This window comes from Oryctolagus cuniculus, chromosome 4, assembly GCF_964237555.1.
Source record: "Oryctolagus cuniculus chromosome 4, mOryCun1.1, whole genome shotgun sequence".
NCBI lineage: Eukaryota > Metazoa > Chordata > Mammalia > Lagomorpha > Leporidae > Oryctolagus > Oryctolagus cuniculus.
The window spans coordinates 16,748,563-16,775,044 of record NC_091435.1 but is presented as its reverse complement, the minus strand read 5'-3'; the positions used below and the strand labels follow the sequence as shown (position 1 = coordinate 16,775,044).

Here is a 26,482-nt window from a genome sequence, read left to right as displayed (position 1 = left end):
AAAACAAACAGGGGCAGTTGTGGGTCAAGCTGCCACCTGCAACACCAGCATCCTATATGGGTGCCAGTTGCCAACTGCTCCACTTCTGATCCAGCTCCCTGCCAATGTGTCTGGGAAAGCAGCAGAAGATGGCCTAAATAACTGAGCTCCTGCACTCACTTGGGAGCCCAGATGGAGTTCCCAGGTCCTGGCTTCGGCTTATGCTAGCCCCAGGTTGTGCTGGCCATTTGGGGAGTGAACCAGCAAATAGAAAAATCAATCTCTTTCTCTAACTCCTTTTCAAGTAAATAAATAATTCTTTAAAAAAACAAAGAAACAAAAGCTTTACCAGGGAAAGAAATTTGACAAATAATACGCCCAACCTATTACCAGTTAAATTTTAAGACACATAAACTAAATGCTATTTATGAACATATAATATAAAAGCACAAAAACATGGGTTAGGTGGTTATACACTAAGTCCATGAGAAAAGTTATCCTGGAGTGAAGGTTGTAAGATGAAACTAAGAGTGAGTACAGAAAGAACATCTACCTTGTTTGTAATATTTTGGTTCCTGAATTTTAAAAATATTTTAAGGAAACAGAAAATATTAATTGTTAATTTCTAGGTGGTAGGTATTCAGGGTTTTTAAAAAGGTAACAGAAGTACTTTTCTGTATTTTTATTCAATTTTTAATAAACAATTTATAAAAATTTTTTGGAAGTATGTCTCAGAGATTAACTCAGAAGAAAATACACATACCATGCTCTCTAATAACCAATAGAAGATGCCCAAAATGTCAGCGATCCAGCCACTAGACAAGGCACCAAGCCAGCCAGTTTTATGGGTGAATTCTACCAAATGTTTCAGAATCGTTCAGTCTGTGAGGATAGCATAAACCTGATATAAAACAGAGTAAGATTATTAGCATTCCAAACGCAGCAGCGGATTACAAGAAAGCTGCACCTTGCTCAAGTAGGTTTATAAACGTGCACTCGAGATTCAGCAACGGGAAGGCAAAAAAAAAGCAACTAAGAAAAATCTTAAGCTCAAAGCTTAACGTTCAGCGTTTAGTTTAGGAAAAAAAAAACCTTAAAATTGGAAATTATGTATTTTTTTCAAATCCTTGCAAACCAGGAATAGTAGAAAATTTCCAAATGTAGAAACATTCACTTCAGCAAAAACAAACAGGATGCCCACTAACAAGTGCTAGCCCACAAAATGGACAAAAAGCGGTGGCAAATATTAATAACTGCCCGCTACATAACTGTTTACTTATAAATTTTAAGAGCTTAGCTAAGCAACCAAAATCACCAAGGCCCAAAGAATCGCTCCGCCCCCAGGGCCCCTAGCGGCCCGGCCGCCCTCTCCGGGCCGCTCCCGAGCGCGTGCGCATGCGTGTTCGCGGCGCATGCGCCTGGAGCGGAGAGGAGGAAGATGGCGGCGGCAAGCTTCCCCACCCCGCTGTATGGCCACGTGGGTCACGGGGCCTTTAGCGACGTGTACGAGCCCGCGGAGGACACATTCCTGCTGCTGGATGCGCTCGAGGCGGCTGCAGCCGAGCTGGCGCGGTGCGAGAAGGGCTCGGGCCCCGGCGGGAGCGGGCTTGGATGTCCTGGGGCGCTGGCGGCAGACGGCCAGAGAGAGGACGCGGTGTCGATGCACCTGCCGTTGATTGACGGCAGAGGGCGGAAGTGAGAATTGTCCTAAGGAGACCGAGGTGCTGCTCTGGGCTTTTGAGCTCCCGGTGCCTTCTCCATGGCTTGCTGTCCTTTTACATTTGAGCTGTAGTCTGCAGAACACAGACCCTTGTGGGCGGTGATAGTATCATGCATTGAGAAGAACAAAAGTCCGAAACATCGCCGCTTAACAATTTTTTTTTTTACTTTTTTAAAATTTAAAAAAAAAAAAAACTTTTTAGTAGCTGTTAAAAGTGGCGTGGCATTGAGTTACTTAGCACATGAAGATCACCCTCTAGCAATGGAAGGGCACAAAAGTAAAGGAAGGTCTTGAGATACTGGAGTAGGAAGGCATTTTTAAATCCACTCTAGCTCTGTAGCTGAGCAGTTGCAATGCGGCTAAGGCAACTGAGGCCCTAAATTTTTCATTTAGTCAAAATTTAGTTACATGCAGCATCTTATGACCATTAAAACTGCTTTGTTGAAGTGAATGTCATAAAGTTTAAATTCATAACATTAAAAAATTACCTACATTATGATTTTTTAATTTAAGGAATTTGTGTTTTTAGATTTATTTAAAGATCAAAACTGGGTTTTCTCAGGGTGAAACGAACAGCTGTTAAGTTTCAGAGATTACATTGTATTTACTTGTCCCTCTTAAAATTGGTCATAATTTTCTATGTGTAAACCCAAACTCTTTTTAAACTAGCTTTTCATTGTAGACTTTGGAGGTTTGGGATTTACTGGACTGTAGAGTGGAGCATGCCATTTATACAAGTACAAATTGTGTTGCAAAATGTGCTGTGAAAAGAGCTGATTTTGTTATGTTACAGGTCTTGTATATTTCCAGTCTTGGAATTCTATTTAGGACACCATGGTAGTTGATTTTAAAAGAGAAACCACCTAGTAAGGGTCACAGAACTTATTATAGCACATTAAAGGCTTGTCAGATGTGTGGATAGGCTCCAAACTTAGAAAACTCTGCAGTTTTTTGTTGGGTAGTTTTCTGGAAAGTTAAGTGCTAGCAAATGCTGTGAAACTGATCCTCATAGCGAGATAATTGGTGCTTTTGGGCATGGATATGATTGTAGGCAAGGAAATTATTTTACTAAGGGTAAAATGTTAATAGAGTGAAGATTTTATATTTAACAACATTCTAAGATTATTATTCTAAGATTAGATACTCAGGTATTTTTATAGTTCTGCATATAAGCTGTACAAATATAGAATTTCTTTGCTGCTCTAGCTCTATTATCAGTAAAATGAGGGGCCTGTTTACCTTAGGATATGCTGCTGGGTTTATTAATGCTAGCTACTCAAAAATGATAGATACTTCTTTTGTTAGTAACCCTTTCAGAAGGTAGCTAAAACTAGGAGCTCCTTGTGGGAATGGATAATGTCTTTCGTATCATTTCCAACCCTAGATTAACATTATTCCATACTTTTTATGTGATGTTGAAATTACTATATGGGGCCTGCATTGTGGCATAGTGGGTAAAGCCGCCACCTGGGGTGCGGCACCAGTTCCAGTCCCACTGCTCTACTTCCAATCCAGCTATCTGCCATGGCCTGGGAAAGCAGTGGAGGATGGCCCAAGTCCTTAGGCCCCTGCACCCACGTGGGAGACCCAGAGGAAGCTCCTGGCTCCTGGCTTCAGATCAGCACAGCTCTGGCCATTGCAGCCAACTGGGGAGTGAACCAGCGGATAGAAGACCTCTCTCTGCCTCTCCTTCTCTCTCTCTGTAACTCTCTCAAGTATATAAATAAATCTTTTTTTTTTTTTTTAAAAAGGAAATTAGTATAAAGCCACTCATTATGATATAGAACTATTTTGATCCTGCTCCCTGCAAATGCACCTGGGAAAGCAGCAGAAGGTGGCCCAAGTGCTTGGGCCTCTGCCATCCATGTTACAGACTCAGATGGAGTTCCAGACTCCTGGCTTCCACCTGGCCCAGCCCCGGCCATTTGGGAAATGAACCAGTAGACGGTTCGATTGATCTCGATCTCTATCTCTATTTCTAACTCTACTGTTCAAGTAAATAAATCGTTTTTTAAAAGAATTAAGCAGGGGTTGGCACTTTGGGCAGTGGATGAGGCTGCCGCCTGTACTGCCAAGATCACATGTGGGCACTGGTTCCAGTCCTGGCTACTCCACTTCCAATCCAGCTCTCTGGTATGGCCTGGGAAAGCAGTAGAAGACAGCCCAAGTTGTTGGGCCCCTGCACCTGCGTGGGAGACCCAGCAGAAGCTCCTGGCTCCTGGCTTCGGATTGGCGCAGCTCTGGCCCTTGTGGCCAATTGGGGAGTGATGGAAAACCTCGCTGCCTATCTTTTTCTCTCTCTGCCTCTCCTTCTCTCTCTGTGTAACTCTGACTTTCAAATAAATAAATAAATCTTAAAAAGAAAAGAGAATTAAGTAGAACGGGCCATCAAAGAAGGAGGTACCTTTCTCTGAAGGGAGGAGAAAACTTCCACTCTGACTATGGCCTTGTCTAAATAAGATCAGAGTTGGTGAACTCAAGAGGCTTCCATAGTCTTGGCAGCTCATGGCAAGAGCCTAGGGTGATTACTGATGCCATAAACAAGAGTGTCAATTGTTAAATCAACAATGGGAGTCACTGTGCACATACTCCCCATGTAGGATCTCTGTCCTTAATGTGTTGTACTATGTGAATTAACTGCATAACTAGTACTCAAACAGTACTTTATACTTTGTGTTTCTGTGTGGTTCCAGTCTGTTGAAAACTTTACTTAGTATATACTAAATTGATCTTCTGCATAAAAAGACAATTGAAAATGAATCTTGATGAATGGGATGGGAGAGGGAGTGGGAAATGGGATGGGTGTGGGCAGGAGGGGGGCTATGGGAGGAAAAAGCTGCTATAACCCAAAAGTTGTACTTTCAAAATTTATATTTATTAAATAAAAGTTTAAAAAAAAAGAATTAAGCAATGTTAAGCACAAAATGGTTGTCATAAATTTTTGCATAATATTTGCAGAGGAGTGGTGTTACTGGAGAAATATACACTATAACTAACAGAATAATTTTCTGTGGCTTGTGTTTTAATACCAATGTACTAATATTTTATTGTGGTTTATTTTTAGTGTGGAAATATGCCTGGAAGTAGGGTCCGGGTCTGGTGTGGTGTCTGCATTCCTGGCCTCTCTGATAGGTCCTCAGGCTCTGTACATGTAAGTAAGTGTACCAGGGTCATCCAGATCTTCCACTTTGAGTATGACTGCTTACGTGAAATAATTTTTGTAAGCATGCAATAATAAGGACCCAAATTGCAAATTATGCTTCTCTAGAAATTATAACTTCATGTTCAAAACTGTTCCATCATACTACATAATTGTAGAAGTAGCATAATTTTAAGTCATCTTGAGGCTGGTGTTGTGGCGTAGCAGGTAAAGCTGCCGCCTGCAGTGCCTGCATCCCATATGGACACTGGTTGGAGTACCGGCTGCTCCACTTCTGATCCAGCTCCCTGCTGATGTGCCTGGGAAAAGACTGAAGGGTGGTCCAAGTGCTTGGCCCCCTGCACCCATGTGGGAGACCCAGAGGAAGCTCCTGGATCCTGGATTTGGCCTGGCCAGGCCCCAGCCATTGAGGCCTTTTGGGGAGTGAACCAGCAAATGGAAGATCTTTTTCTCTCTGTCTCTCTTCCTCTCTCTGTAATTCTGCCTTTCAGATAAACTAAAAAATAAATAAATATTAACAAAAGAATTCATTTTGAATTTTAATTTGGTGGCTTCATAGTACTCCTTCATTGAACATATCATGATTTTAGAAATCCTTTCAGATATGGGTGTGCATGTATATATTCTCTCACACATAAATTATATTAGTATAACAGTCTTTTTTTAAGATTTATTTATTTTATTTGGAAGGCAGAGTTGGAGAGAGAGAGGGAGAGACATAGAGAGAGAGAATCTTCCATCCACTGGTTCACTCCCCAAATGGCAAGAAAGGCCAGAACTGGGCCCATCTGAAGCCAGGAGCCAGGAGCTTCTTTCAGGTCTCCCATGTGGGTACAGGGGCCCAAGTGCTTTGTCCATCTTCTGCTGCTTTCCTAGGCACATTAGCAGGAAGCTGGATCAGAATTGGAGCAGCCAGAACTCAAACTGGTGACCATATCGGAGGCTGGCATTGCAGCACCTGCTATCCCACAGCTGTTTCCATCAGTAATAAATCAGTTCTCTTTTTCTTTGCCACTGTTAAAGCATTCTGACTTTTCCCCCAGATCTGTTCTGTTTGGAATTAATAGAATGCTCTTTGAGTTAGTTAACAGCTTAATTTTCTTCCTTTTCTACAGGTGCACTGACATCAACCCTGAGGCAGCAGCTTGTACACTGGAGACAGCACGTTGTAACCAAGTTCATATTCAACCAGTAATTACAGATTTGGTGAGCTACTAATTTTTGTCCAATAATAATCAATTTATCCCTCAGATAAGTTAAGGCGAAGAGATTTTAGGTCAAAGAAACTTTAGTAATGATTTAATTAGCTCCTGACCCATTAAACAGGATATTATTTACAAAGTAAATTCTTGATTAATATAATCTTTCCACAGTTTAGAGGGAATATGTATGGACTCATGTAAATCAGACATCTTTTAGTCAGAATTGATAGTTAATTGATTCGAATTGTCTTAAATTTTAAAAATGGATGGTTTTAGACACAGCTGGCTCCAGGAACACAAATGATATTACAGATATCTTTCTCTTGGCTCTGAGCCTCTCTCTGGTGTTTCATTCACATCATCATAGCATGTTTGCATGTCTGTATCCTATTTTGCAGCAACTCCTCAAGCAAATAAACCTTTTCTATTCTGTTATTCTAGCAAAAGACCCAGGATGAGTATTTTGGATCAAATTGATTCATAGGCCAATCTCAGTCTCTTGCCAAGGAGGATTAGAGTATGGAGATCATTGACTTTTACCTGAGTCATAGTTCTACCTCAGAAGCTTGGTCAGAATAGACCATATCTAAACCAATTGTGTGAAAAATAACTCATAGAGGGCTGGTGCTGTGGCACAGTGGATTAATCCTCCACCTGTGGTGCCGGCATCCCATATGGGCGCTGGTTCTAGTCCCGGCTGCTCCACTTCCAATCCAGCTATCTGCTATGGCCTGGGAAAGCAGTGGAGGATGGCCCAGGTGTTTGGGCCCCTGCACCCAAGTGGGAGACCTGGAGGAAGCTCCTGGTTCTGGCTTTGGATCAGCTCAGCTGTGGCTGTAGCAGCTGATTGGGAGTGAACCGGTGAATGGAAGATATATCTCTTTGCCTCTCCCTCTCAGTGTCTGTAACTCTTCCTCTCAAATAAATAAATGAAATATTTTTTAAAAAAAGAATAACTCTTGAGGGGTAGGCATCATGGTGCAGCAGATAAGGCTCCACTTGGGATTCCTGCGTTCCATATTGGAGGATGATTCAAGTCCCAGCTACTCTGCTGCTGATCCAGCTTTCTACGGATGTATCTGGGAAGGGAGTGGATGATGGCCCAGGTACTTGGGTTCATGCAAACCATGTGGGAGACCAGGATGGAGTTACTGGCTGCTGGCTTCAGGCTGGCCCAGCTGTATCTCTTGTGGGCATTTGGGGAGTGAACTAGTGAATGGAAGATCATTCTCTTTCTGTGTCTCTTCCTCTCTCTGTCACTCTGCCTTTCAAATAAATAAATAAGTCTTTAAATAAATAGATTAAAGAATGGCAGGTGATAGAGCTTCCCCAACAAAAGTCTAGGAGACTGAATCAGAAGAAAGGGAGAAAAGTGCCAAATGACAACTACAGAACACTGTTGCATTTTAAGACGTTAGCATCATACATTTTAAGAAGTTAACGTCATGTTTTCTTGCTAAAATATTTTAAGATTAAATTAGTGAGGACTTGAATATTTTAAATTTATGAGTGTTCTTTTTTAGTAATAAATTTGAAATGCATTTTTCTAAGTAAAAATTGTAGTAGCACACATCAGCTAGACATAAGAAATACAAACTGCTTTCTGTCCCTCTTGACTTGCATTATTCTTTCTCTACTGAGGGTAAGTGGCTTTCCTGCTTTTTAAAACTTAGAAATGAGGCTGGGCATTATGGTGCAGTGGGTTAAGCTGCTACTTGGGATACCTGCATCCTATATCAGAGTGCCTGTTCCAGTCCCAGCTGTGCCACTTCCAATCCAGCTTCCTGCTAATGCATCCTGGGAAGCATTGGATTATGATTCAAGTGCTCAGGTCCCTGCCACCCAAATGGGAGCCCCAGGTAGAGTTCCTGGCTCTTGGCTCAGCCCTAGCTGTTGCAGGCATTTGGGGAGTGAACCAGTGGATTATTATCACTCTCCCACCTCATCTCTTTCTCTCACTCTTTCTCGCCTTTCAAGTAGATGAAAATATTTTTTTTCAAAGATTTATTTATTTTATTCAAAAGTCAGAGTTACACAGAGAGTGAAAGAGAAGCAGAGAGAGAGAGAGAGAGAGAGAGAGAGAGAGAGAGAGAGGTCTTTCCATCTGCTGGTTCACCCCCCAGGTGGCCGCAAGGGCCAGAGCTGTGCCAATCTGAAGCCAGGAGCCAGGAGCTTCCTCTGGAGGTGGCGGCCCCGATGAAAAATATTAAAAATATATATATATAGTGGCCAGTGCTGTGGTGTAGTAGGTAAAGCTGCCACCTGCAGTGTTGGCATCCCATGTGGGCGCCGGTTCGAGTCCCAGCTGTTCCACTTCTGATCCAGCTCTCTGCTATGGTCTGGGAAAGCATTAGAAGATGGCCCAGATCCTTGGGCCCCTGCACCTGTGTGGAAAGACCCAGAGGAAGCTCCTGGCTCCTGGGTTTGGATCTGCTCAGCTCGGGCCATTGCAGCCAACTGGGGAGTGAACCAACAAATGGAAGACCTTTCTCTCTGCCTCTCCTTCTCTCTCTGTGTAACTCTTTCAAATAAATAAATAAATCTTTAAAAAAAATAGAATAAAATTCACAAATGATTTTGTAGCTTAAAAGTAATTAAGGAGATAAATTATTTTACTAAGAGTTTTTATTACTCATAAAAAACTTGAGTATCAAAAAAGGAACTCAAATGATTTACATGTGACCAGTTTGGTGATTTGAAAAAATTGTTCACTTTAATATGTTTATACTTAGTATTATTGAAGTATAACTTTACAGATACAAGAAATTTAGGATATCTTTTTTACAGGTGTGAAAACTGAAGATGGCTTTTTGAAAGTTACATAGTTGATAAAATGTTAAATCCAGGGTTTAAGCCTGTATCTTCTGATTCCAAAGCTAGAAGTCCCACAGCTGTTCTAGGACATTCCAGAATCAGTCCTTCAGTACTTCAGTAGTTAAAGTTAACCATGACAGTGAACATTGACTTTTTTTTTTTTTTTTTTTTTTTTGACAGGCAGAGTGGATAGTGAGAGAGAGAGACAAGAGAGAAAGGTTCACCCTCCAATGGCCGCCGCGGCCGGCGTGCTGCGGCCGGCGCGCTGCAGCCGGCGCACCGCGCTGATCCGATGGCAGGAGCCAGGTACTTATCCTGGTCTCCCATGGGGTGCAGGGCCCAAGCACTTGGGCCATCCTCCACTGCACTCTCTGGCCACAGCTTTTGACAAAGAAATAAGCAGTAGATAGACATGAGCAAGGATATTATGGTCAGTTTACAAATTCGTTGCATCTGCCTTCATACAAAACACTGGCATCAGCTCCCACATTCATATAAAATATAATCTGTTTTGGATAGCTGACTTTACCTGTTTACAAAATAGCATTTGCGTTGCATTGCATTTCTAGCTTTAAATGTTTATGTATTTTAGAGTCAGAGAGCACCTCCATCTAATGATTTAATCCCAAAACGTCCACAATGGCCAGGGATGAGCCAGGCCAACGCTGAGAGCTGGGAGCTCAATCCAGGTATCTCAAATGGGTGTCAGTGATTCAACTACTGTAATCATCACCTGCTGCCTCCCAAGGTCTGAATTAGCAGGAAGCTGGAATCTGGAGTGGAGTTGGGACTCGAACGCTAGCAACTCCAATATGGGATGTGGGTCTGCCACTGTTCCCGTTGATAGAACTTCCTCTCCCCTTTTCCCATGTGCTTTGTGCCAGAAAATCAGATAGCCAATCAAGTTAGACTTCTGTGTAAACTAAGATATAAGGGGCTATGAATAAGTGCCTTCCATATGAATGAAGTCTGTGTGTTTTGCTGTATGGGTTTAAGACTGCTCATCAGAGGCCTCTTTTACTTACTGCTAGGTTCTTGGATATATTCCAGGACTGTAAGACCATCCAAACACTGAGTATGAATGTGAGGGATGCCTGTACCTAGACTTTATATCCAGCCTATAGTGACTTAACCCCAAGATTTTCTGTGTTTATAATATCAATTTTCTTATTTAAAATCTGGTACTGCAGTGATAATTAGTATATAGTACCTCAGAGACCATCATATAATTGCAAATCAACTTATTTTATAATTTCCTTATCATGTTTGGAAAATTAACATTTTAGGGTTTTTTATAGTTTGAAAAAGTTAATTGCTTTATGGAATCAAAAGAAAGCTTTTGGTTATTTCCAATGTATTTCCTCACTCCAGTGTTATTCCTGGGGAGGACAACAGATTAGTCATCTTTCAACTTGGAAACAAGGCAGCATCTGAATTACTGTTCCCAAAAATGGTGATCTTTTTTCTTTTTAAATAAGTGAAGAAAAGAAAGTTACTTTTATAAACATCTCTTCAAAAGTACTACTTATGTGTTCTCTTTAAACTACGTAATTACAACAGACTTATTTCGAAGATAAAAATGGATGGCTTGTAGAAACCCATGTATAAAATCAAAATCCAAAGACATCATTTCATAAAAATGTGTAAGTAACCCAGTGGTTTGACATAGTATGAATAGGTATCAGACAGCTTAGAGTCACATTCTGGTCACTAAGGAGAGGGTGTTGGCTAGGTGCTTTTAATATATTTTAATGCTTAAAATGACCTTTTCCAACTAGAGGATAGGCATAGGTTACTGATGCTGACAACAGTTAATATAGCAATGTTTTTTACTTGTGTATGTTTTTATTTTTGTTATTTGAAAGGCAGAGTAACAGAGAAAGAGAGATCACCCCTTTGTTGGTTTGTTCCCCAAATGGCCCAAATGTCCATAACAGCTGGGATGGATCAGGCTGAAGTCAGGAGCCAGGAACTCCATCCAGGTCTCTCATGTGGGTGGCAGGAGGTTGAGTACTTGGGCTATTGTCTCTGCTTCCCAGCCTGATTAACAGGGAGCTGGATCAGGAAAGTGGGGTAGCTGGGACTTGAACCCACACTCCCATTTGAGATGCTGGGCTACTGACCAACAGCTTAATTCTCTGTACCACAGCTCCCACCCCTGCACATATTCTTACAGCAATTTCTAGTTCTAGTAAGTAACACAGGCTGGGGATCTCTTCCCTGAAATGCGTAGGACCAGGAGTGTTTTATTTTGGAATATTTTCATGTACATAATGAGATACCTTGTGGATGAGACTCAAGTCTAAAGATTTACATTTCATGTACACCTTATGCACATAGCCTGAAGGCAATGCTATACAATACTTTTAATAATTTTGTGCATGAAACAAAGTTTCATGGTATGGAATTTTCTACTTGTGATGTCATATTGGTGTTCACAAGGTTATAAATTTCATATTTACAGATTAGCAATGTTCAACCTGTACTGATCTTCCATTTTCTGATAGTAAAACAGAGTTTCCTTTTCCAAAGTTTATTTAACAAAAAGAGGCTATTTAAAGAAAAATATCCAGCAAATAATTGTAGGTATTTGTGCAGATATGGGAAAAAATGTGAGAATGTTAATAAAATACAGTTTTGGAATTGCTTTGAGATACTTCAGTTATAAATACTTCATCTCAAGAAACAGGCTTAGAATTCTTGTCAGGACAAAGTGATAATTGAAGGAAATGGTTTGTGGATCAGGGAATAGGAGGTGTGAAAACTCATCCAGATACAGGGTTTTACTTGACCCTGCCTGTGAAGGCGTAAAATAATCCAATCAAGCAGTTTTTTCAGTCAGAGGAATTCTTTCAATGACCATTTGCCCTAACTGCTTTCTTCAAAAATATATTTTCTTCTTGTTTTATATAACATTGCACCCAGCATAAAGATTTTCAAAATACCAGTTGTTATTTTCAGTATCTTTTGCCACTGTTTTCAACTCTTTCTTTCAAATCTGATTCTTTCAGCCAATACATTAACAAGTAACTGAAGAAGTAGAAAGCAGAAAATTTCATCTTTTAATGTTTCTTTATGCAGATATGTCTTCTGCCATTTCATAAAACATTTCTTTTGGTTATAGAAAAGTAAATGTTTAAGTTAGCAGATGTAGCTGTAAAGTTGTGTTATATGTGTAACATACAAAACTGATTCTTGTTAAATACATTTAGGTCAAAGGCTTGCTACCAAGATTGAAGGGAAAAGTTGATCTCCTAGTATTTAATCCTCCCTATGTGGTGACTCCACCCGAAGAGGTAAGACTTACAACAGATTTAGTTAGCAAGAATTTTGGCTGTTTTGTTTCTCAAATCAAATGAACTTACCGTATGACATCAGTCAGCTACTGCTAACATAAGGTATCTGATTTTACTCCTAGTTATCCATAATGGGATACTATTGGTAGACAGGGAAACTGATGGAATTACAAATTTACATCTGTCCTAAAATCTCAATCCAAAGCAAACCATGGTGTTTAATTCATCTATTCATTGTGTGTGTGTGTGTGAATATATATGCTATGTATATGTTTTTTTTCTTTTTTTTAACTTTTATTTAGTAAATATAAATTTCTAAAGTACAGTTTATGGATTACAATGGCTCCCCCCCCATAACTTCCCTCCCACTCGCACCCCTCCCATCTCCCGCTCCCTCTCCCATTCCATTCATATCAAGATTCATTTTCAATTTTCTTTATATACAGAAGATCGATTCTGTATATATTAAGTAAAGATTTCATCAGTTTGCACCCACACAGAAACACAAAGTGTAAAATACTGTTTCAGTACTAGTTATAGCATTACTTCACATTGGACGACACATTAAGGACAGATCCCACATGAGGAGTAAGTACACAGTGACTCCTGTTGTTGACTTAACAATTTTTTTTTTTTTTTTTTTTTTTTTTTTTTTTTTTTTGACAGGCAGAATGGACAGAGAGAGAGAGAGAGACAGAGAGAAAGGTCTTCCTTTGCCGTTGGTTCACCCTCCAATGGCCGCCGCGGCCAGCGCGATGCGGCCGGCGCACCACGCTGATCCGATGGCAGGAGCCAGGAGCCAGGTGCTTTTCCTGGTCTCCCATGGGGTGCAGGGCCCAAGCACCTGGGCCATCCTCCACTGCACTCCCTGGCCACAGCAGAGGGCTGGCCTGGAAGAGGGGCAACCGGGACAGAATCCGGCGCCCCGACCGGGACTAGAACCCGGTGTGCCGGCACCGCTAGGCGGAGGATTAGCCTAGTGAGCCGCGGCGCCGGCTGACTTAACAATTTGACACTCTTGTTTATGGTGTCAGTAATCTCCCTAGGCTCTAGTCATGAGTTGCCAAGGCTATGGAAGCCTTTTGAGTTTGCTATGTATATGTTATATAGTGTCTCTCTCTCTTTTTTTTTCCTTCAGTTTTTAGTTTCTGAGAGGCAGAGAAAGACTTTCCATCTACTGGTTCATTCCCTGAATGCCTGCTACTGTCAGGTCTGGACCAGGTGAAAGCCAGGAGCTAGGAACTCAGTCCAAGTCTCCCAGGTGGATGTCAGGGACCCAAGTACTTTATTCATCACCACTGCTTCCCGGGGTCTTCACTGGCACAAAGCTAGAATTAGGAACAGAGCTGGGACTTGTACCCAGGCACTTTGATATAGGATAACAACATCGTAATCCAAATACCCAACCCTGTTACATGTTCTTTTTTTTTTTTTTTAAGATTTATTTAATTATTTGAAAGGCAGAGTTATAAGGCCGGCGCTGTGGTGCTGTGGCTCACTAGGCTAATCCTCCGCCTTGCGGCGCCGGCACACCGGGTTCTAGTCCCGGTCGGGGCGCCGGATTCTGTCCCGGTTGCCCCTCTTCCAGGCCAGCTCTCTGCTGTGGCCAGGGAGTGCAATGGAGGATGGCCCAAGTGCTTGGGCCCTGCACCCCATGGGAGACCAGGAGAAGCACCTGACTCCTGCCTTTGGATCAGCGCAGTGCGCCGGCCACAGCACGCCGGCTGCGGCGGCCATTGGAGGGTGAACCAATGGCAAAAGGAAGACCTTTCTCTCTGCTTCTCTCTATCACTGTCCACTCTGCCTGTTAAAAAAAAAAAGAAAGAAAGAAAGAAAGGCAGAGTTATAGAGAGGCAGAGAAAGAGAAGTCTTCCATCCGTTGGTTCACTCCCCAAATGGCAGCAACAGCCAGAGGTAGGCCAGAGCTGAGCCAGGAGCTTCTTCTGAGTCTCCCACGTGAGTGCAGGGGTCCAAGGACTTGGGTCATCTTCTACTGCTTTCCCAGGCCACAGCAGAGAGCTGGATCAGAAGTGGAGCACCAGGAATCGAATCGGCATTTGGGATGCCGGCACTGCAGGCGGCAGATTTATCCACTACGCTACAGCGCCAGGCCCTATATATTCTTTATGGTGAATAACAAATTTGTGAAACAGAATTTCTTAGCCTTAAATTCACACAGGAAATCCTTCTGAAAGTCTCATATTTCCTCCTTTCACAAATATTACCAGAAAGGAAAACTTACCTCAGGCTCAAGAAAGATAAATAATCTTTTTTTTAATATTTATTTTTTTGACAGGGAGAGTCAGAGAAAGAGAGAAAGAGAGATAGACGTTTCATCAGAGAGAGAGAGAGAGAGAGAGATCTTCCATCTTCTAGTTCACACCCCAAATGGCCACAATGGCTGGAACTAAGTCGCTAGGCCAGACTGAAGCCGGGTGCTGGAATTCCGTTTGGGTCTTACATGCATGGCAGGGACCCGAGCACTGGGCCATCTGCTGCTGCCTTCCCAGGTGCATTAGAAGGCAGGTGGATCAGAAGCAGAGCAGCTGGGACCCAAACTGGCACTGTGATACTGGATGCCAACATAAAATTGGCAGCTTAGCCTGCTGTACCATAACGTGAGCTCCCTAAAATAAATAATCTTGAAATGCATGATTTTTTATAATTTTAGTAATTAAGAATCAAACCAAATTAATTTTTTCCCAGGAAAATGGTTAAGGCAGACAAATTTTAATAATGGACTAGGACTGGCTTTCCTTTAATTATTGTACCTGTTTTATTCTTTCATGATTATTCTCTGCCAAGGCTAACAAATGGTACATTCACCTCTAATCCAAGATGGGGAAGGTCCATTTGGCTGCTATTACTGCTGAGGACGGGTAAGCAACCAGAAAGTTGTTGCTATTCTGACACCTGAACTCAGGTGAGAAGTATCACAAGGTAAGAGAGGAGGAGGGAATTGAAACTTTCTTTTTTAAAGAATTATTTTAGGGGGATGGCGCTGTGGCGCAGTGGGTTAACGTCCTGGCCTGAAACACCAGCATCCCATATGGGCACTGGTTCAAGACCCGGCTGCTCCACTTCCGATCCAGCTCTCTGCTATGGCCTGGGAAAAGCAGCAGAGGGTGGGCCAAGTCCTTTGGCCCCTGCACCCACATGGGAGACCCAGAAGAAGCTCTTGGCTCCTGGCTTTGGATCGGCATAGGAGAGGAGCAGCCGGGACTCAAATTGGTGCACATATGGGATGCCGGCACTGCAGGCTGGGACTTTAACCCACTGCGCCACAGCGCTGGCCCCAGGGAATTGAAGCATAAAACTCTTTAGACAAGCACTGTTGGAGTAAATCTCAAGAGTGACAAAAGTGACCAGTATTGCGGTATTGTGGGTTAAGCCACTGCCTGCAGTGCCAGAGTTGCCTGTTGCCAGCTGCTTCACTTCTTTTCCAGCTCCCTATTAATGAGCAGTGTAAGATGGCCCAAGTGCTTAGGTCCTTGTCACCCATGTGAGAGACCCGGATGAAGCTCCTGGTTCCTTGCTTGAGCCTGGCACAGCCCTGGTCATTGCAGCCATATGGAGTCAATGAGCAGATGGAAGATCTCTGTCTCCTTCTCTCTTTCTATAACTCTGCCTTTCAAATGAATGTATCCTAAAAAAGAAAAAGTGACAAAAATATTTCATTCTAATAATCTCAGTCATTGAGAGCTAATTTAAGAAAGCCATTCAATAATAGCATAAAAATTGGAACTCACAAAATTTATTTATTTGCATATTCATTTGTGACAGCAAATAATTTGAGCCTAGTTATATAACAGGAAAGAAAACAATAAATAATGGTCTATTATTTCTACAAACTACTGGGAAGACTTATGGATGAAGAAGAGACTCTGGGAACATGGTGACTCCACTGGCCTTCCCTTCTCTACCCCCTCTCCTGGTGCTAAGCTGTGTGCTTCTTCTGATCTTTCCAGCTGCTGAGACATACAGATGTTTTGAGTGTAGGCCATGCCTTGAGCTCTTTTGTAGTCCCAGCAAACAAAACTAGTGTCGCAATCCCCATGAGCTGAGCAATTAGTTAAAAGAGTAGGATCAAAATATAGCACAACATAGCTATCCTGGAGCTTAAAAACATGTTTTATACAGTAAAACAATAGGAAGTAAATTAAAACAGGATATGGTCACTGTCAAGACCTAAATCATTGGTCTGGAAACCAAATGGAAATATGAGGGTATTTCAAAAAGTTCATGGATAAACAGAATTGAAAGGTAAGTTTAGGTATAGACATTTGGCCTAACAGTTAAGATGTCTGTGTCCCATAGAGGGGCTCCTGGGTTTGCTACTCACCTCTGGCACCTGACTCCAGTTTCCTGCAAATGGAACCCTGGAAGGCAGTGGTGATGGATCAAGTAATTCTATTCTTGCCACTGACCTGGAGGACTTGGATTGAGTTCCTAGCTCCTAGACTGGGCCCTAGACCAGCCCCAGCCTTCCTGGGGCACTTGGGGAGTGAAGCACCAGATCAAAGATTTCTCCATCTTTCTCTTTCTCTTTCTGCCAAAGTTTATTTACATGAAAGATATTTTTGACATCATGTATAATTTTTTCATAATACACATTTTCCATGTACTTTTTGAAGATGTCTTACAGAGAACAAAGGTAAAAGCTAACAGACTTAGTGATTAGAACCAGAGACATCATATACAAATAATTGAAATTAGTGTTTATAAAAAATGGTAGTTGCACTTACTAGTGTATCCAGAAACACGAAGTAAGGTGCTGTGGCTTGCACCTTTGGTCTCTGAGAATCAGGAGAGGACACAGCAGTTGGCTCAGGCAGCAGACAAGCAGAAGGCCAACAGACATGACTGCTCCCTCGTGAGGATCGAAACCTCCCTTCCGTGGCCTAGAGGAATGTGCTTGGTGCCACAGTGATCTCATTGTAGGGTCACCTCCAGTGCAAGCAGATAGAATGCCTGAGCGTCCTAGGGTGGTCATACCACAGAGGGATCCCACTTCATGTTGCTGCAGTGACAAGAGGCAGGCTTGACAGAGGATGTCAGCTCTGTGCACGCTGCCCAAAGATCATCTTACCTGACAAAATATCCAGAGTGGGTACCACCAAAACAAGGGAAAAGGAAAATAGCAGTCTCAGAAAAAGAGGGGGCTGAACCCCTGAGAAAAGCAAAAGGAATGGCAGGAAAAGGAAACCCTGATGAAAACCAGAGAAACTGACACATTTCCTAATATGATTTACTTTTTGGAAATTTATATTGAGAAGTTTATGATGGGTGTGGGAATAACATAAATTAGATTCCAAGAAAATTGGGCAAATAGTGTCCATCAATAACTATGTTGGATATACAAAATACAGGGTATAGCATAAAATGTTACACAGCTATTAAAATAATGAATTGAAACTATACTAGATGACATGAAGAGATTTCTGGAAGGTATTGTTGAATGAGAAAATTAAGATGAGGTAAAGGGGCCGGCACTGTGGCTTACTTGGTTAAACTTCCGCCTACGGTGCCGGCATCCCATATGGGCTCCGGGTTTTAGTCCTGGTTGCTCCTCTTCCAGTCCAGCTCTCTGCTGTGGCCCAGGAGGGCAGTGGAGGATGGCCCAAGTGCTTGGGCCCCTGTACCCGCATGGGAGACCAGGAAGAAGCACCTGGCTCCTGGCTTCAGATCGGCGCAGCGCCGGCCTTAGTGGCCATTTGGGGGATGAACCAACAGAAGGAAGACCTTTCTCTCTGTCTCTCTCTCTCCCTGTCTATAATTCTACCTGTCAAATAAAAAAAAAAAAAAGATGAGGTAAAAATATAGAATATAATAATTTCTTTGTAAAACAGGGACAAAAGGAAAAATCCCTATTTGTAGAAGATGGGAAAGGGGCAGGGAAGCAAAACAGGAAAAGGAAAAAGTGCACCTTTTTTAAAGGAGGTGTATAACTTCTCCTCTTTGTAAAATTATATATGTATGGTTATGGATAAAAGAATTTTTAATGAGGAAATATGTCATATTACATGAATAATATCAGAAGGCATATGATTACATATAAAGTAGGGACAAGTACAGGGCTGGCATCTCATGTGGGTGTTTGTTCCTGTCATGGTTGTGCCACTTCCTATCTAGCTCCCTGCTGGTGGCCTGGGAAAAGCAGTGGAAGATGACCCGAGTTCTTAGGCCCCTGCACTATATAGGAGAACCGGAAGAAGCTCCTGGCTCCAGGCTTCAGATTGGCCATTGCAGCCATGTGGAGAGTGAACCAGTTAATGGAAGACCTTTATCTCTGTCTCTCCCTCTCTATCTGTACCTCTACCTCTCAAATAAATAAATAAAATCTTAAAAAAAAAAAAAAAGAGAGAGAATTTCCCATCCTCTGGTTCACGCCCCAAATGGCCACAATGGCCAGGGTTGGGCCAAACCGAAGCCAGCAGCCAGGAGCTTCTTCTGGATTCCCACATGGGTGTAGGGGCCCAAGCACTTGGACCATCTTCCACTGCTTTCTCAGGGAGCTGGATTGGAAGTGGAGCAGTCAGGACTCGAACTGCGCCCATATGAGATGCTGGCCCCACAGACAGTGGCTTAACACACTGTTCTACAGTGCCGGCCCTAGAACTATTATTTTCTAATTCACAAAGACTACTAACTTACTCACAGTCACATAAACTAGGAAATGGCAGAACTTAGATTCAAGTTTACTGCCTCTTTGTCAACACTACAAAATATATACTTGTTTGGTGATGTTACTTGTCAAAAAGATTCAGTTTGTGATCTAAACGGAACTTGACTAGATTCAAATAAAGCAGTCTTTCTAATTGGTCGCAGGTAGGAAGTCATGGAATACAGGCAGCATGGGCTGGTGGCAGAAATGGCCGAGAAGTCATGGACAGAGTTTTCCCCCTAGTTACAGAGCTGCTGTCCCCAAGAGGATTATTCTACTTGGTTACCATAAAAGAAAATAATCCAGGTAATACAAGATAGTTTATTGTTTAACTATTTGTGTGTGTGCCTTTTTTAAATTTTATTTAAGTTATACAAGTTTCATGTTATTGTTTATTTATTTTGCTAAAATCAGAGGGTAATAATATAGGCAACTATAATTTACAAAGTAACCTGGGATAGTAATATATTTAATCACTGACAACAGCTAATAGACATAAATCCATGTTAAAGGAGGAGTTTCTTTTTTTAAAAAAGATTTATTTCTTGGGGCCGGCGCTGTGGCACAAGCGGGTTAACGCCCTGGCCTGAAGCGCCGGTATCCCATATGGACGCCGGTTTGAGTCCCGGCTGCTCCACTTCTGATCCAGCTCTCTGCTATGGCCTGAGAAAGCAGTAGAAGATGGCCCAAGTGCTTGGGCCCCTGCCACTCGTGTGGGAGACCCGGAAGAAGCTCCTGGCTCCTGGCTTCGCATGGGCGGAGCTCCAGCTGTTGCAGCCATCTGGGGAGTGAACCAGCGGATGCAGGATCTCTCTCTCTCTCTCTCTCCGTCTGCCTCTGCTTCTCTCTCTGTGTAACTGTGACTTTCAAATAAATAAATCTTTAAAAAAAAAAAAAAGATTTATTTCTTTGAAAGGCAGGGTTACAGAGAGGTAGAAAGAGAGAGAGAGAGCGCTTCCTTGCACTGGTTCACTCTCCAGATGGCCACAGTGGCTGCAGCTGGGCCAAATTGAAAGCCAGGAGCCAGGAGCTTCTATCAGGTCTCCAGTGAGGGTGCCAGGGACCCAATCATTTGGACCATCTTCTGCTGCTTTCTCAGGCTGTAGCAGAGAGCTAGATTGGAAATGGAGCAGCCGGGACTCAAACCGGCGTCCATATGGGATGCTGGCACTGCAGGCGGAGGCTTTATCCCCTATACCACAGCGACAGCCATGAGAGAGATTTTTAAGAGGTAAATGTTTTTGGTTTAAAATAGTATTGTCTTCCCTTTTTGGTGGTTTTCATTCCCATTCATAAACAAATTCTGAAATACAAAATCTAATTATTTCTAACACCTGACGCATAATACTGTAACTGTTCTCTCCACATCCTAGTACTCTTTAATTCATCTTTAGTTCATAATCTGTCCTAGTGTTTGGATTTTTTATATCTTCATTTTCAGATTACTTGATAACTGAATTGACTATATCTTTTTTCTTTTTCCATATACCTCAAGTTTGATTTTCATCTCATACCTTATGTCTTCAGCCACTCAAGTCACATCATCGTTATTAGTTTTCTTTATTTTTTTGGTAACTGCATTTTCTTAGTTCAGTCTTTTCAGTTTTATTTATTTATAAAAAGAGGGTTTTACTTTTTTCAATATGCCTGAAAGAAATAAGGTACTTATTCTCACCTTATGATATCACTATTCAGCTTGTTTATTCCTTTGACATTTTTCATCCAAAATAAAGGACAAGGAACAGAAATTGTAGTCAAGAAACTGAAAAACTGATCACTTCCTGAACTAACAAGTGTAATTACTGTTTCTGTGGAGTCCAAAATGGGCTACCACTCAAGCGGACTATTCGTTTCTCAAAAGAATCCTGAGCAACACTTTGTTTCCTTTCTGAATTGCAGGTTCACTCTCATAACATTTATTTGATCCATGTTGTATACTTGTTATATGCTGTTTTGTCAGAGGAATATAATTTGTAAATAATCTGTGCTTATCATCTATTAAAATTTGTAGTAGTCATACACATCACCAAGTAGTTTGATTTTAACTTTTGTTTCAATCTTCATTTTAGAAGAAATTTTGGAAACTATGAGGATAAAAGGTCTGCATGGGACCACTGCACTCTCCAGGCAAGCAGGCCAAGAAATCCTTTCAGTGCTCAAGTTCACCAAGTCCTGATACACCTGTGTGATGAAAACTCCTGGAAGCTGAATGTGTTCTGTGTATTTTGAAACTGAAGCTATTCCTTGGTTAATAAGGAATTTTATCAGAAATTTGTCATGAATAAAAAGGTAGAAAGGTGGGGCATTCCTTTTGATCAGGGACTCAGGCCTGCAGAAATGTTTACACAGATGCAAGTGAGTATGTATATTATATTTATAATTTGTATCTTATATATAAAAGTTATTTTTATATGATACATGAAAGATTGTTCAATTTTATTTATTATTTATTTTATTTGCAAGTCTGAGACATAAAACAGAGATCTACCTGCTGGTTCACTCCCCAAATTCCTAAAACAGCCAGGGCTGGACCAGGCCTAAGCCAGGTGCTGGGAACTCAACTCAGGTCTAAGCCAGGTGCTGGGAACTCAACTCAGGTCTCTTAGTGGCAGGGACCCAGTCACTTGAGGCATCATTGCTGCTTTCCAGGATCCGCACTGGCAGGAAGCTGCACAGGAAACATTTCCAGGACATGAACCCAGACACCCTGATATGGGATATGGTGTCTCAAGCAGCTACTTAACCAGTGCATCAAACACCCACTCCAATTTCAGCATTATAATAGCAAAAGGATGGAATCAGTGTAAATGTCCATCAGTTAAGAGGTTGGTGAAACCAATGACAGTACATCCATGTTTTACTGATTGTTTAAGCATTAAACATGGGGCAGGTCTAAACAGACTGAACCAGAAGGGGTTCACAACGTGCTACTGAGTGAAAAGAGCAAGTTGCAGACCAGCATCATCTGCTCAAGTGGCCTTTGAAAAGTCCATGGAGAGTATGTTTATGAAGAAAAATACATAGACTATTTTTCTATCAAAATAAGTTTATCTTTTGAGAGGCAGAGAGAGTGTTCTCATTACTGGTTCACCTCCCTTCCCTCCTACCCCCAAATGCCAGCAATGGCCAGGAATGAAGATAGCAGCCAGGAGCTCAATTCTTGTCTCCCACATGGGTGGCGTCACCTGCTGCCTCCCAGGGTTTGCCTTAGCAGGAAGCTGGAGTCAGGAACTACAGCTGAGAGTCAAACTAAGGCACTGTGTGTGGCACATGGGTATCTTCACCACTAGAATAAATGCCCAGCACATTCTACTTTTGTGGTGGCATTTTTACACAATGATAATATTCTTGAGTGACAGTGGATTACTGTGAGCTTAACCAAGTGGTGACTTCAGTTGCAACTGCTGTACATGTTGTTTCATTGCTTAGGCAGTTTTAACACATCCCCTGGTATGTGCTACACAGCTGTTGATCTGGCAAGTCTTTCTTTTCACATCTGTCTAGAAACACTGGTCAGAAGCAGTTTGCTTTCAGCTGTCAAGGCCACAATATTTCATTGTCCTGTACTCGGATAAACCCTCCAGCCCTGTGTCATAATTTAGTTTAAAGGGATCTTGATTATCTTCCGCTTCCACAAGATACTACACTAATCCATTCAATTAGATTGGACCAATTGAGCAAGAAGTAGCAACCACTGTAGACCTGTTGGTAAGACATTTGCATGCCAGAGTATAGCAAATAAATCTAAAATTCAGTGACCTACCTACCTTAGTGAAATTTGAAGGGGTTCAGTTGTGGGGAGCATGTTGAGATATTCCCCACACACACTTTTTTTTAAAGATTTTATTTATTTGAGAAGTAGAGTTACAGGGAGAGACAGAGAGAAATGTCTCCCATCCACTGATTCACTTCCCAGTTATGTTATAAACAAGGCACTGTGGAATATCTACCATGTATAAGAATAACATGTATAAATCTTCAAAATTTGATTAAATGATATTGTAAAAACATGGTAAATTGAGAGTTATGAATTCCATGTTTAATCCTGTTTATAAACATGGTCCTATTTATATTCCATGAATATTCCTATTCACATATAAATATATATACATGGAATATATATAGTACAATTCCAGTCAGAATCCCAAAAGAGCTTTTCATGGAACCTGAACAAATGGCCAAGAACAGCCAAGACACTACAGATAATCAGAGGAGCATGGATGAACTTGAACTTCTCAAATGTGACTAGTAATTAATATAACAGCTTAGGGTAGTTTTGCATGGGCCCAAAGATATAAACTGAAACATAATAGCCCAAAAAGAAACATGCAGACAGAAACACATAAGATAGAGATAAGACTGCACATCAAAATGAGTTTTCTATAACTAGTACTAGTAAAAATACCTATATTCAGGAGAAAAACTGAAATTGGATTCCTATCTCATACTATATGCAAAACACTAAAACAGATTAAGGTGTAAATAGAAAGACTGAATTTAAAGCCGAGGAAAACTATAGGATAATAATTTTATGATGGCAGGGCAGAAAGTTTGCCTATATAACAAGAAAAAAGCACAGACTTCAAGGAACTATATATCTAGCTACATTAAAATGAAAGAGTTATGACTCCATTAAAATAATGATGAGACAATTCACAAAACAGAGGATTTTTGTAACATGTATATGGATTAACATCCAAGATACCCAAAGAATTCTTACATATCAACAAGTAAAAACTGAACAATAGAAATCCAATAAAAATGCTTAAATGACATTCAGAAAAAAATATAAAATAGCAAGTAAATATGTGAAAATTTCAATCATATTACTCATTAGGAAAATGTAAACCAATATCATTTTGGACCCAGCAGATTGGCAAAAACTAAGAAGTTTGGTGAAGATATGGAACAGCAGGAACTCATGACTGCTGGCAAGGGTATAAAGTGGCATAGTCTTTCTGGGAAATGAAAACAATTTGATATCCTCAGGTAAAGTGATCTATAATTCCACAACTAGATACTACAATATCAAGGATGTGTACAAAAATGCTTACAACAATGTTGTTTATAGTGGAAAACACTGGAGAAAACCTCAAATTCATTTAGCAAAATACAGAGAAATTAATAGTGGAATATTTCAGTAAAAGTAAGTGAATACCTCATCAACACAGATAAATTTCACAAACATTGAGCAGAAAATTCAAAAAATTTATAAGGGCTGGGTGTTTGGCACAGCAGTTAAGACTCTGCTTGGGATGCCTGATTTCAGGTCATAGTGCCAGATCTGCTTCAGATCCAGCTTCCTACTAATGTGCACCCTGGAAGACAGAACTGAAGACTCAATTATTGAATCCCTGCCACCCAGTGTGAGAGATTCAGATGGAGTTCCAGGCTCCGGGATTCAGCTTGGCCCAGCCCTGGCTGTTGTGAGACACTAGATCAAATATTTCTTTCTCAGCCAGTGCTGTGGTGTAGTGGGTAAACCCACCACCTGCAGTGCCAGCATCCCATGTGGGCACCAGTTCAAGTCCTGGCTTCTCCACTTCGATCCAGATCTCTGTTATGGCCTGGGAAAGCAGTAGAAGATGGCCCAAGTCCTTGGACTCCTGCATCCATGTGGGAGACCCAGAAGAAGCTACTGGCTCCTGGCTTCGGATCAGCCCAGCTCCAGCCATTGCAGCCATTTGGGAGTGAACTAGAGGATGGAAGACTTCCCTCTCTGTCTCTGCCTCTGCCTCTCTGTAACTCTGCCTTTCAAATAAATAAGTAGAATCTTTAAAAAAAGATTTCAAATAAAATATAAACAAATCTTAAAATGTATAAAAAGTTTTAATAGTACAAGTTTCATTAATATATTGTTTAGAGATGAATACACACATATGGGAGACAGAACAACTCTTCATTCTGAAAAGTGCCCATACCCAGATCCCTGGAACCTGTGAGTATGTTAGTTTATGGACTTAACAAATGTAATTAAAGTTATGGACTTTAAAATAGGGAGACTATCCTATATTATCCAGGTGGGCCTAATAATCTAATTTCATGAGCTCTTAAATGTAGAAAACTTTCTGGATTCAAGAGAAACACAATAGGATTAGAAAAGGACACACAAGTGGGACTGGAAGCTACAGCTACATTGTTAACAGGTTAACCAGCAGTGCTGGCATCCCAAATGGGCCCCAATTCAAGTCCTGGATGCTCCACTTTCAATCCAGCTATCTGCTAATGCGCCTGGGAAAGCATCAAAAGATGGACCGATTCCCTGGGCCCCTGCACGCACATGCGTGAGCTTCTGCTGAAATATCTTAAGAGTTTATGCACTTCTAGAAGTTCTACTACCTGAAAGAACCTGAGGCACACCCTAGAATATTTAGAGGACCTTTTTGCTGATGAACAATGCCCTCAGATACTGCCTAGGACCTTTCTAGGTCTTCAAAAAGGATTTCACAGTCAAAACTTCAACTTCATTTTTAGACCATGCTTTCTTGACACTCCCTTGAATGTGATTTTTGCCTAAGATGACCAAGTGAAAACCATTTTTGCTGAGTTTCCCTATCATTCTCACAGATACTCAAACCCCAATTAGAATGGCCTGGCTCATTGACAGAAGCAGGAGAAATGGCAAGAAAAACCTCCTTAAGGGTGTGGAATGAGTGAATGAATTATAGGTGAGACTTGGCTTTTAACTAATAACACTTAGTGGTAGGTCTTACAGAAATGTTTTTTGCAAATGTGCCAGTACATTTGGGGAGTGTATTGTTGAATGAAAACCCACTGGCTGCAGTAAGTGCACTAGTGGCAATTCTATGAGGGAAAACTAACCCATCTTAGTTTTTACCCTTCTCACAATCTAACAAATTAATCTGCCAGTTCCACTGCTGGCAGAAGCAGCAAGTGTCCTGAGTCACAGCAGACTTTATTAGTCACCATAGGAATCATAAATTACCAGGAGCACTGCCATGTTGCCATCAGTTTTCCCTTGTCCCAGCTCTTCTGGGAGCAACAAGGATGAGCTCAGATGGATACTACACATACAATGGGCTGCATTACAGGAGAGAAATCGTGAATGTAGGGAAACGTAACCTTTCATTTGGGGTATTTTCATGCCTTTGTTTGTTGTGGAAACATTATGGGTCTGAGAGTAAGATTGCCTGCTCTTTGATCTAGAGATGTCTTCTCTTTTCCTTGGACAAAAAGATTATCCCTGTCTTCCAAGAATGTTCACTATGCAAATATTTTTTTTTTTACAGGCAGAATGGACAGTGAGAGAGAGAGAGACAGAGAGAAAGGTCTTCCTTCACTATGCAAATATTTTTTAAAGATTTATTTATTTGAAAGTCAGAGTTACACACAGAGAGAAGGGCAGACACAGAGAGAGAGGTCTTCCATCTGCTGGTTGACTCCCTAAATGTCCGCAGCAACCACAGCTGAGCTGATCCAAAGCCAGGAACCAGGGGCTTCCCCTGGATCTCCCATGTAGGTGCAGGGGCCCAAGGACCTAGGTCATCTTCCAGAGGGATGGATCAGAAGTGGAGCAGCTGGGACTTGAACCAACAGCCAGCAGGCAGGCAGAGGCTTTACTCACTAGGTCACTGAGCCTGCCCCTTTATGCAAATATTTTTGAAAACATTCCAGAATAAAAAGCAG

The 26,482-nt window shown here is 41.5% G+C and overlaps 1 protein-coding gene and 1 long non-coding RNA gene across 4 annotated transcripts; both read left to right on the top strand.

Moving 5' to 3' along the window:
- The first annotated feature begins 1,362 nt into the window (after positions 1-1,362).
- On the top strand, positions 1,363-21,259 carry N6AMT1 (N-6 adenine-specific DNA methyltransferase 1). 3 transcript variants are annotated; one of them, XR_011387750.1, is made up of 7 exons: positions 1,390-1,551; positions 4,764-4,850; positions 5,975-6,065; positions 12,088-12,171; positions 14,977-15,050; positions 19,000-19,141; positions 20,905-21,259. XR_011387750.1 is itself a non-coding variant. In XM_017347197.3 (7 exons), exons 1-7 carry the CDS (start codon positions 1,392-1,394, stop codon positions 21,009-21,011), a joined length of 786 nt encoding a protein of 261 aa, XP_017202686.3. In that variant the 5' UTR covers positions 1,390-1,391; the 3' UTR covers positions 21,012-21,259. The 3 variants fall into 3 exon arrangements, 2 of the variants coding, with proteins under 2 accessions (XP_002716823.3, XP_017202686.3); XM_017347197.3 differs by lacking the exon at positions 14,977-15,050 and adding an exon at positions 3,718-3,832; XM_002716777.5 differs by lacking the exon at positions 14,977-15,050 and having other exon boundaries at positions 1,363-1,551.
- A 4-nt stretch (positions 21,260-21,263) lies between these two features.
- Positions 21,264-21,515, top strand: LOC138849245 (uncharacterized). Its single transcript, XR_011387751.1, has 2 exons — positions 21,264-21,401; positions 21,433-21,515. It is a non-coding gene; the product is annotated as an uncharacterized lncRNA (long non-coding RNA).
- The last annotated feature ends 4,967 nt before the right edge of the window (positions 21,516-26,482 follow it).